The 12099-nt window shown below is 41.8% G+C and overlaps 1 protein-coding gene across 1 annotated transcript; it reads left to right on the forward strand.

Moving 5' to 3' along the window:
* Positions 1-1801: 1801 nt before the first annotated feature.
* LOC311035657 (H-2 class II histocompatibility antigen, E-S beta chain-like) lies at positions 1802-11889 on the forward strand. Its single transcript, XM_084043993.1, has 7 exons — positions 1802-1903; positions 2223-2495; positions 3766-3979; positions 5522-5589; positions 6917-7030; positions 10181-10259; positions 11087-11889. Exons 1-6 carry the CDS (start codon positions 1843-1845, stop codon positions 10219-10221), a joined length of 771 nt encoding a protein of 256 aa, XP_083900119.1. The 5' UTR covers positions 1802-1842; the 3' UTR covers positions 10222-10259; positions 11087-11889.
* Positions 11890-12099: the final 210 nt, after the last annotated feature.

Here is a 12099-nt window from a genome sequence, read left to right on the forward strand (position 1 = left end):
CAGTTAAAGGAGAATTTTGGACTAAACTGTTCTTACCTTTTCTATGATGTTATGATATCTTAGGATGAATGGTACAGTAGAAAAATGTCATAACTCCATCCCGGGTCCACCACAGCTTAAAACGTGCGCGGATAGGCCTTGCGTTAGATCACATATTTGAATAGTTTTTTTTTTCGTTTTTTTTTGTGAGATCTGACGTTCATAGTGACAGAACGCTGTCCCCCTCCCCCAAAAAAACAGAAGTCTCGCTAGACGACATCTAGAGATTTCAATCTCGTCTAGCGAGACTTAGGTTTTTTTTTTTGTTGCATAGTGTTCTGTCACTATGAACGTTAGATCCCACAAAAAAAAAAAAGCTATTAAAATATGTGATCTAACCTAAGGCCTATCCGTGCACGTTTTAAGCTGTGGCGGACCCGGGATGGAGTTATGAAATGTTTCTACTGTACCATTCATCCTAAGATATCATAACATCATAGAAAAGGTAAGAAAACCTTAGTCCAAAATTCTCCTTTAATAAATAGACACTCTTTACAAATAAACACCGTCTGTAAATGAACACTGTTTATAAATGACGCGTGCGTGCGTGCGTGCGTGCGTGCGTGCGTGCGTGCGTGTGTGTGTGTGTGTCTGTGCGTGCGCCTATGTGCGTGCGAGCGTGCGTGTGTGCGTGCGTGCGTGCGTGCGTGCATGCGTGCGTGCGTGCGTGCCTGCGTGTGTGTGTGTGTCTGTGCGTGCGCCTACGTGCGTGCGAGCGTGCGTGCGTGCGTGCGTGCGTGCGTGCGTGCGTGCGTGCGTGTGTGTGTGTCTGTGCGTGCGCCTACGTGCGTGCGAGAGTGCGTGCGTGTGTGCGTGCGTGCGTGCGTGCGTGCGTGCGTGCGTGCGTGCGTGCGTGCGTGAGTGCGTGCGTGCGTGCGTGCGTGCGTGCGTGCGTGCGTGCGTGCGTGCGTGCGTGCGTGCGTGCGTGCGTGCGTGCGTGCGTGCGTGCGTGCGTGCGTGCGTGCGTGCGTGTGTGTGTGTGTGTCTGTGCGTGCGCCTACGTGCGTGCGAGAGTGCGTGCGTGTGTGCGTGCGTGCGTGTGTGCGTGCGTGCGTGCGTGCGTGCGTGCGTGCGTGAGTGCGTGCGTGCGTGCGTGCGTGCGTGCGTGCGTGCGTGCGTGCGTGCGTGCGTGCGTGCGTGCGTGCGTGCGTGCGTGCGTGCGTGTGTGTGTGTGTGTGTGTGTGTGTGTGTGTGTGTGTGTCTCCAGATGTGGACCAGATGGACCGGTCCAGTGTGGGTCCAGATGTGTTCTGTGGGGTGGGGCTGACCATCGCTCTGCTGGGGGTCGCCGTGGGAACCTTCTTCCTCATCAAAGGAAATGAATGCAACTAAAACCATTCATGAAATTAAATCATAGCCCATGTCCCTCTGTCCACATGTCCCTCTGTCCCTCTGTCCACATGTTCCTATGACCCATGATGTGGTTTAAATTATTTGAAAAATCATTTCTATTCTATAAAATAATGCCCTATAAATAAAGTGCTATTTGCACAATTTAGAAATGATTCCCGGCGTCTGTTTTTTAATTAATTAATTAATTAATACATGATTTCTTCCACATTCACACGAGATAAGCAAAGTCTGTATTTCACTTGAAATTACACATAGTGTAACAATTATGTATGGCTTACTGTTTAATTTGCTGTAGTTTTGGTTTGACGTCTGCCTGGTAACAAATGATGAGAGTGAATAGTGTTTTTCCATTGGTTGTTAGAGACTGTTGTGGTGTGTTAGTGATCAGTTCCTCATCAGAACGTCAACTCATCAACACTTCAACTAAACTCTGAAACATCTCAACTCATCATGACTTCAACTAATCTCTGTCTCTGTGTTTCACTGTGTTTCATCTGTTTCCATGGAGCAGGTAAACTTTATTTAATAATTCACACATTCAGTCTGTGTTGACATTCTGATCATAGAACCATGATGTACAGATAGACAGGCAGGCAGGCAGGCAGACAGACAGACAGACAGACAGACAGACAGACAGACAGACAGACAGACAGACAGACAGACAGACAGACAGACAGACAGACAGACAGACAGATTCTACAAAATGTCTAAATCCCAACCAACAGTTTTCTGAAAAATGTTAATCAAAATCTAAAATGACAGATGCTCTCCTGGTTTTAATGGATTAAACATCTACACTCAGATTGATATTTGTACATTTCTATTTTCAGATGGATATCTACTCTATACGATGGATGACTGTGTGTTCAACTCCAGTGAGCTGAAGGACATACAGTACATATATTCAGTGTATTTCAATAAAGACCAGATCAACAGGTTTGACAGCAGGGTGGGTCTGTGGGTTGGTTACACTGAGATTGGTGTGAGGAACGCAGAGCGCTGGAATAAAGATGCTGGATACCTGGGTATGATGAGAGCAGAGAGAGAGAGATACTGCAAACCCCACGCTGAGACCAAGTACAACTCTGTTCTGGATAAGAGAGGTGAGCTGATCATCACTCTACACTCATCACCTCATAAACTATAACATTAAATAATAATAAATCATTAATATAACACATGATTAATGATGTTAACTATGATCTAATGGATTTAAGACCAGATCATCTGACATGGTTCATCAACTACACTGAAAGTTACCAGTGCACCAGTCACTTCTTAAAATGCCCTCCATACATATATTACTTTGTTGTGTAGTATTTAAATATATACAAACACACACACACACACACACACACACACACACACACACACACACACACACACACACACACACACACACACACACACACACACACAGGCGTGCACAGACATTTTGAGGGGCAGGTGCTCAAGTAAATTATACTTTTTTTTGTTTACTTGGTCTGCTCTTTTTTCCCTCTACACCTATACCTCTTTGCCAAAAATAGCAGATCTACAAGCTCACAACGCCTCGCAGCGCGAGGCGTTGTGAGCTTGTAGATCTGCTATTTTTGGCTAAAGTTCTCCTCAGAAAAGGGATGCTAGGTTTCGAGTGGTTATGGTAAAAAGAAAAATCATATCACATAAAGATTTGGCGGACCCCCTGTAGTAACTCTGAGGACCCCCTAGGGGTCCCGGACCCCCTGTTGAAGACCCCCATGTAAACTGAAAAAAAATAATAATAATAATAATATTTTTTTTCAAAAGGGCACTTCTGGTCAAGAGGGCAAAGGGCAGGTAATCTAGCCCCACCCCAGTCTATCTGCGCACGTCCCTGCACACACACACACACACACACACACACACACACACACACACACACACACACACACACACACACACACACACACAGCTATAATATCACTATAATAAAAATATTTATGAGATCCATAATAACTGATTCATATCAGATCTATAATGTATCTGTTGGTCTCTGACTCCATCTGCTGTTCAAACACTGAATACAATAATAACAATTAATAATATTGACATTTACATGTTATACTAGTAATGATGATGTGTACAGATTATTTAAATATTAATATTTATAATAATAATAATAGTACTAATTATTATTACTAGTACAGTTACGCACATCTAGGTGTTCCAGAGTGACCACTGAAGGTTCTGACACCGTCTATCTATAAGAACATCTTTATGACATAATGTTGTAGTTATAACCTGACCCATAAGAACTTCTTAGTGATGTCTTATGGTAGCACGTAGGCACTTTGACTAGGATATATATTAATTTATTGATCTATTGATTGATTGATTGATTTGTCATTCCAGTGGAGCCCTATGTGAGACTGACCTCGGCCACGCCCTACTCCAGCAGACACGCCCACATGCTGGTCTGCAGCTCCTATGACTTCTACCCTGCAGTGATCCTGGTCACATGGCTGAGAGACGGACGACCTTCAACCTCTGGTGTGTCCTCTACCAATGAGCTGTCTGATGGAGACTGGTACTACCAGCACCACTCCTACCTGGAGTACACACCCAGGTACACACCTAACACACACCTATACATAGAAATACACACCTCTACTGGTACTACCAGCACCACTCCTACCTGGAGTACACACCCAGGTACACACCTAACACACACCTATACATAGAAATACACACCTCTACTGGTACTACCAGCACCACTCCTACCTGGAGTACACACCCAGGTACACACCTAACACACACCTATACATAGATATACACACCTCTACTGGTACTACCAGCACCACTCCTACCTGGAGTACACACCCAGGTACACACCTAACACACACCTATACATAGAAATACACACCTCTACTGGTACTACCAGCACCACTCCTACCTGGAGTACACACCCAGGTACACACCTAACACACACCTATACATAGAAATACACACCTCTACTGGTACTACCAGCACCACTCCTACCTGGAGTACACACCCAGGTACACACCTAACACACACCTATACATAGAAATACACACCTCTACTGGTGCTACCAGTACCACTCCTACCTGGAGTACACACCCAGGTACACACCTAACACACACCTATACATAGAAATACACACCTCTACTGGTACTACCAGCACCACTCCTACCTGGAGTACACACCCAGGTACACACCTAACACACACCTATACATAGATATACACACCTCTACTGGTACTACCAGCACCACTCCTACCTGGAGTACACACCCAGGTACACACCTAACACACACCTATACATAGATATACACACCTCTACTGGTACTACCAGCACCACTCCTACCTGGAGTACACACCCAGGTACACACCTAACACACACCTATACATAGAAATACACACCTCTACTGGTACTACCAGCACCACTCCTACCTGGAGTACACACCCAGGTACACACCTAACACACACCTATACATAGATATACACACCTCTACTGGTACTACCAGCACCACTCCTACCTGGAGTACACACCCAGGTACACACCTAACACACACCTATACATAGAAATACACACCTCTACTGGTACTACCAGCACCACTCCTACCTGGAGTACACACCCAGGTACACACCTAACACACACCTATACATAGAAATACACACCTCTACTGGTACTACCAGCACCACTCCTACCTGGAGTACACACCCAGGTACACACCTAACACACACCTATACATAGAAATACACACCTCTACTGGTGCTACCAGTACCACTCCTACCTGGAGTACACACCCAGGTACACACCTAACACACACCTATACATAGATATACACACCTAACACACACCAATACATAGAAATACACACCTCTACTGGTACTACCAGCACCACTCCTACCTGGAGTACACACCCAGGTACACACCTAACACACTAGAAATACACACCTCTACTGATATAGTGTGGGATCACATCTCTGTCAACACTGTGTGTGTGTGTGTGTGTGTGTGTGTGTGTGTGTGTGTGTGTGTGTGTGTGTGTGTGTGTGTGTGTGTGTGTGTGTGTGTGTGTGTGTGTGTGTGTGTGTGTGTGTGTGTGTGTGTGTGTGTGTGTGTGTGTGTGTGTGTGTGTGTTACAGATCAGGAGAGCAGATCTCATGCATGGTGGAACATCCCAGCCTGATGGAGCCTAAACTGCTTCACTGGGGTGAGTCTCTACTGTACTTTATACTCTTTACTGTAATCAGATTACTGCTGTACGGTATTCTGAGAAAAGCCTACAGACGTATTAGATAAATAAGGACTTTTTAGGGCCGACTACATCTGCTGTCACACAGTACATTTAGATAAGTGGTTCTCAAACTGTTGGTCGGGGGTCCCCACATGATTTTTTTGGGGGGTCCCCAGATAACAGTAAAGTGACTATGTAAGGACTTTAAGACCTTTTTAATACCTAAACAAAAGCCTAAAAAAATACTGGAACCTACAAGCTCCTACGAGCTTGTATATCCCAGTTCAAATATGATTATTTCGGGGATTATTTCGAGGGGGGGGGGGGGGGGCAGGGGGGGGGCGGTCCCAGGGGGGGGGGGGTCCCAGGGGGGGGGGGGTCCCAGGGGGGGGGGGGTCCCACCCTGAAAAGTGAGAATGAGACACAAGGAATAAGCAGAGTGTTGATGATGTCAGTGTTGATGTTCAGTCGTCATGGAAACCAATGCTGCTGGGAAGTGAAACCTGAAGTGGTTACTGTAGGTCATGTGATGTCACACTCAGCATAATAATACCCCAGCAAGCTGCTTGGAATATGATATATCATTATAATATATGATATAATGTATCATAATTATAATGTATCATATTTGACAGGGGTCTTCAACAGGGGGTCCAGAGTTACCACAGGGGGTCCATGCAGAGTTACCAGAGGGGGGGGGGGGGGGGGGGGGGGGGGGGTGGGTGCCCAAAAAGGGCATATGAATGTCTGAAAATATGAATAACAATTAATCCAACACATAATAGTACAGATAACGTGTAAACAAATCAACACAATAATAATTTACACAACACTGTTGATAGTGCTGTTAAAATGTGAACAAGATATTTGACCCAAAGTTATAATAGTGGAGAAACCTACAAAATTTGGCATAATGATGATGATGATAATAATAATAATAATAATAATAATAATAATAATAATAATAATAGTAATAGTAATAGTAATATTAATAATAATAATAATTGTAATAATAATAGTAATAGTAACCACTTTGTGTGGTTATTACACTGTCGCAAAAATTGCTTGTTCAGGGTGGGATTGTCGGGTCTCTTCTCTACATGTAAAGTGTCTTGAGACAACTTGTTGTGATTTGACACTTTAATAAAATTGAATTGAATTGTATAATATATCATATATTATGTCATCATGTAATCATTATGTATGGTTATTATATTGTCAGATGCTTCCAGGCAGACATTACATTATTACATTATATTGTATTGTAATATATTATAATAATTGATGTATTTTTTTTTGTCAGATTCTTCCATGCCAGAGGCAGAAAGAACCAAGATGTGGGTTGGAGCTTCTGGTGTGGTTCTGGGCGTGGTGATGGGTCTGTGTGGATTCATCTACTACCACAGGAAGAAACAAGGTGATTAACATGATTCATTAGCATATTTAATGATCATGTTTAATTAATTCATCTACTGCCAGAGGGAGAAACGAGGTCTGATCAACCCCAGATATATAAACGTAGATATAAAACACCTTGTCTTACATAGATAGTAACAGTAATGGTAAAATAAAACAGTCTCAGATATCTGTCTTACAGTGGAGTGTATATACAGTAGTTATGACAAGCTTGTAACAATCAGCCTTTTGCTCTGAAAGGTTAACTATTAACTAAAATGGAAAACAACAGGATCGGCAGGATTTTAGCTTAAGTGAATTTATTCAAGCCACAAAAATAATAATCGACCTGACAAAATGGCAAATAATAATACACCTCTACTGTCCCCTGTCCCCTCTCTTTCCCTAACAAATAAAATAAATAAACAAACAAACAAATCAATGCACAACAATAGGCTCTATGCACAGCAGCCATATTGGGAATGAATTGGGCCCCTTCCGTACTTCCTTCACAGGTGTTACCAATAATACTAATTAAGGCTCTGTTCCATTTAGTGTAGCACAGTGGTTGTCTTATTTTCAAGGACCCCCATAACTCTGAGAGTGAACAAATGGAACCAAATGGACCCGTACACACCCCACCATAAGGGGCCATTTGGGAACCAAAATGGAGTGTTTCTAGCGAGCCAACATGCACGATATCAGCACCCTGACCAGAATGGAACAGAGCCTTCATTACTATCATTGGTAACACCTGTGAAGGAAGTAAGAAGAGGCCCAATTTCTTTCCAATATGGCTGCTGTGCATAGAGCCTATTATTTCACACGCTCCCACCCAACCCAAACAAACCCCACTGTCCTTTGTCACAATTCAAATATACACAGTAAACAGACACGCACGCGCACGGTGGTTAGAAGCCGGCTATTCAAATAATAAATAGTCCCCACGATCGTCCACTTCTTGTCACGCTTCCACGAACGCACAGTTCCTTAATCCAAATCAAACGAAAAGTCTCTTCACGGCCCAAATAATAACTAAGGTTCGGGGTACCCCTATAATTTGTAATCCACAAAGAACTGGCCGCTTGGTATTGTCTCACCGGCTTTGGCTTCTCCCGACTCCCAACACCGACCGGCGTGTTTTTGATTGATTGATTGATTGAATTTTTTATTAGGTAAAATAATGTAAAACAACACAGTTACATTTATAATACTTTTGTCTAAAAGGTCCGGCCAAAAAAGTCCTTGCGGACTTGTTTCCGTTGGGGTCCTTGAATTAATTTCATAGACATATATAGTTGCAACCAAACAGTTCAAAAATCAACATAAAAATACGGAGAAAAAATACCACTGTACAAAAAAAAAATATATATATAGGCTATATATATACAAAAAAAGGGGGGGGTCGTCTGTCTACAGGGAAACTGGTACTAGCTCCTCTTTTGGCCTCCAGAAAGATGAGATTTTAGGGCTGTTTTGAATGAGTCTAGCGAACTGCCCATGTTTGTTTTATGGGTGGGTGTTACCAGATTGTTGTTTACGCTCCCTCTAGTATTGTGACTGTGGGTGTCACTAATGTTTTGGAGGTATTTATACAGATACTACGTATGCGGGTATGGGGGGCATTTTGGGCAAATCTGCATTTACAATTTTGAAGACCAGTCCCATTGTTAGTTGTTTAACCCTGTCTTCCACCCTGAGCCAGCCTAGGCTGGCAAAGTGAGTGGGAGAGAGGTGGGTCATGGGCCATGGCGTCTCGTCCACAACACCGCAGCGCTCGAAAACCCACGGCAGCAAACGGCACGTTCCTCTTCCCCTGGGCTCGATGGTTCTTAGTCATATGGCTGCAGTTACTATCACGTTTAGACTTTGTTCGGTAAACGGCATAAACTGGCGCCTCGGAGATCTCCGCTTTCCCACCCGTTCCCTCTGGTACATGGATTGTTTGTTCGATTCCCCCCCCTCCCCCCGTGCCACACCTCTATTTGTAAAGTCGGGTGGCTCCAATGTTCCAATCACCCACAGCACTCAGACCCATTACAAGTGGTGGAAAAAGTACTCAAATTCTTTACTTAAGTAAAAGTACCAATACTGCAATACTCTGTTACAGTAAAAGTCCAGAATTCAAAATTTACTTGAGTAAAAGTGCAAAGGTATTGGCATCAAAATGTACTTAAAGTACCAAAGTAAAAGTACAAAAATATTTGAAAATAGCAGATCTACAAGTTCACAACACGTCACAATGTGACGCGTTGTGAGCTTGTAGATCGGCTATTAATGTATGTTTTATAATGAAATAATTTATATTTGCAAAGTAACTAGTAACTAAAGTTTTCAAATAATTGTAGTGGAGTAAAAGTACAATATTTGCCAATGAGGTGTCTACCTACTTAAAGGGGAATACCACTCATTTTCAACATTCAACTATGTAATTTATACACCTTAGAGCTGTTTGTGTGGAAATAAGAAAAAGGTACTCCCCTCTAGGCTGCTGCATTCACTAGACTGGGGAATCTCACTTCCAGCTGAAACAGTGCGACTTGAATATAAAGTTAAGACTTATTAGAGAGCATTTTCAGCCAATTGATTTCTATGATCTACAAGGATCTACAAGTAGCCTACAATGTCTTGTGAAACATGTTATAAAACCATATGCCATTATAAACTACTACAAGTCGCACTGTTTCAGCTGGAAGTGAGATTCCCCATTCTAGTGAATGCAGCAGTTTGTAGCTTTGTTTCAAAAGTTGCTAAAATAAATAACGCTTTAATAAAATGTTTTAATATATTCACTTTAATCCTCTACTAAACATTGTAACTCAGAAACAGAACAAATCATTTAACAAATCAAAAGTGTGTTTTATACCACTGGTTCTCAAAGTGTGGTCCGGGGACCCCCAGGGGTCCTTGAGGGGGACTTTGTTTTATTTATTTTTACTAGTCAAAAAGAGCAGATATACAAGCTCACAATGCATCACAATGTGACGCATTGTGAGCTTGTAGATCTGCTGATGTTTTGAAAAATGTTGAACAAATCTTGACACATTTTCTCTTATCGGTTCCTGTGCGTGTGCGTGTGCGTGTGCGTGTGCGTGTGCGTGTGCGTGTGCGCGTGCGTGCGTGTGTGTGTGTATGTGTGTGTGTGTGTGTGTGTGTGTGTGTGTTCTATCAGGTCATGCTCCGGTGGCAACAGATCAGGATGACAATCTGTAAACTCCACCCACATCTTTAGACTCCGCCCACACATCCAGGTTCTCTTCCTCTTCCTGTTCCACACAAACCCACCACAAATAGACACTCATTACTATACACACATTAAAAAACTTTATTTGTACAGCACCTTTCATGACATGAAATGCAGCTCAAAGTGCTTTACAGAGCAAGAATACAATTACAGTTACAACTCATTTAACAATAAAGCAAAAAACAAACAAAAGCAAAAGCATAAAACAACATTATAAGAATAGCAAGAGGCAGTGAATCAGGTAATAGAGTGAGGACACGGGTAACAACACAGAGACTTAAAAATCAACCAAAAAAATCAGCTAAATGCCAAAGTGAAGAAGTAGGTCTTGAGCTACTTCAGTTGTAGATTATAATGTTTAAAAGGCAAAATTAATCTGAAAAACAATCAGAAATCAGGTTGTGTTTTCTCTGCTTTAGATTAAGATAATTACATTAATGTTGTAAGTTAACATTCAGAATACTGAAGGTTGAGATGCGTATGACTTTGAATTGATGAAAAACAAACTCTTTAATTTAAAATTTAACTGGTTTAATTCTACACAGTTAATACAACTCATTCTTATTGGTTCATTAACATGTTAACACAGTTAATAAAACTCATTCTTATTGGTTCATTAACATGTTAACACAGTTAATAAAACTCATTCTTATTGGTTCATTGTGTTAACACAGTTAATAAAACTCATTCTTATTGGTTCATTGTGTTAACACAGTTAATCAAACTCATTCCTATTGGTTCATTGTGTTAACACAGTTAATACAACTCATTCTTATTGGTTCATTGTGTTTACACAGAACAATGTTTGGTTCTATTTGATTTTTGTGTTTTCAGCATCACTGCCCCTGCTGGAGAGAGGAGGAAATACACGTCTGTCCAACCAGCTTTTAAATTATGTTACTTAATCCTCCTGTGTATTTTAATCAGAATGATAACTGGCTATCCAAGGTAGTAATTCCTGTGTGTGGGGAGGAATTAATTGGCATAACGACTAAATTGGGAAGAAAAACAACAAAAACAAAACAGTAATAATTCCTGTTGGTGATTTGTATTTTGCAATCATTCATCAAATCACCTTTTGTAGTTTTGTTTCCGTCCGTGGAAACAATTTATAGACATTTAGCAGAGCGACAATAAGCAAGATAATCCCATAGAATACAATGAAGCTATCCCCGATCCCAGGTAATCCAAGAGCAACAGTTTAACTCAGGGGTCTTCAACAGAGGGTCCGGGACCCCTAGGGGGTCCTCAGAGCTACTATAGGGGGTCCGCCAAATCTTTGTGTGTAAGGATTTGAGAGCTTGAGAGCTTGTTGATCGGCTATTTTTGGCAAAGAGGCTATAGGTGTAGAGGGGAAAAAAGAGCAGACTAAGTAAAAAAAAAAACACAATTTTATACAATATATGGAGGGGGTCCCTGCTTCATCTCTCTCTCAGCTAGGGGGTCCTTGGCCTGAAAACGTTGAAGACCCCTGGTTTAACTAATGAAAAAACAATCTGTACATTGTCACAGATGTCAATTTTGGCAACTAAAACTATTTAATAATAAAAAAAAAACTAAATACAAACTAAGCTATGACTAAATATATTGACAATTTCCTCAACAAATAAAAACTAGACTAAAATGTTAGGGAGGGACTAGAGGAGAAGAGATCCAGTAGAACTAAGACTAGTGGAGAAGAGATCCAGTAGAACTAAGACTAGAGGAGAAGAGATCCAGTAGAACTAAGACTAGAGGAGAAGAGATCCAGTAGAACTAAGACTAGAGGAGAAGAGATCCAGTAGAACTAAGACTAGAGGAGAAGAGATCCAGTAGAACTAAGACTAGAGGAGAAGAGATCCAGTAGA

This window comes from Gymnoscopelus microlampas (genome assembly GCF_963454915.1).
Source record: "Gymnoscopelus microlampas genome assembly, chromosome: 2".
Lineage (NCBI taxonomy): Eukaryota > Metazoa > Chordata > Actinopteri > Myctophiformes > Myctophidae > Gymnoscopelus > Gymnoscopelus microlampas.

What these genes read in the sequence shown, in the direction of transcription:
- LOC311035657 (XM_084043993.1), top strand. Translation starts at nt 1,843, where the DNA reads ATGACTTCAACTAATCTCTGTCTCTGTGTTTCACTGTGTTTCATCTGT. An exon ending in CATCTGTTTCCATGGAGCAG is followed by an intron (nt 1,904 to 2,222) that starts GTAAACTTTATT and finishes TTCTATTTTCAG; the next exon opens with ATGGATATCTACTCTATACG. An exon ending in CTACCACAGGAAGAAACAAG is followed by an intron (nt 7,031 to 10,180) that starts GTGATTAACATG and finishes GTGTTCTATCAG; the next exon opens with GTCATGCTCCGGTGGCAACA.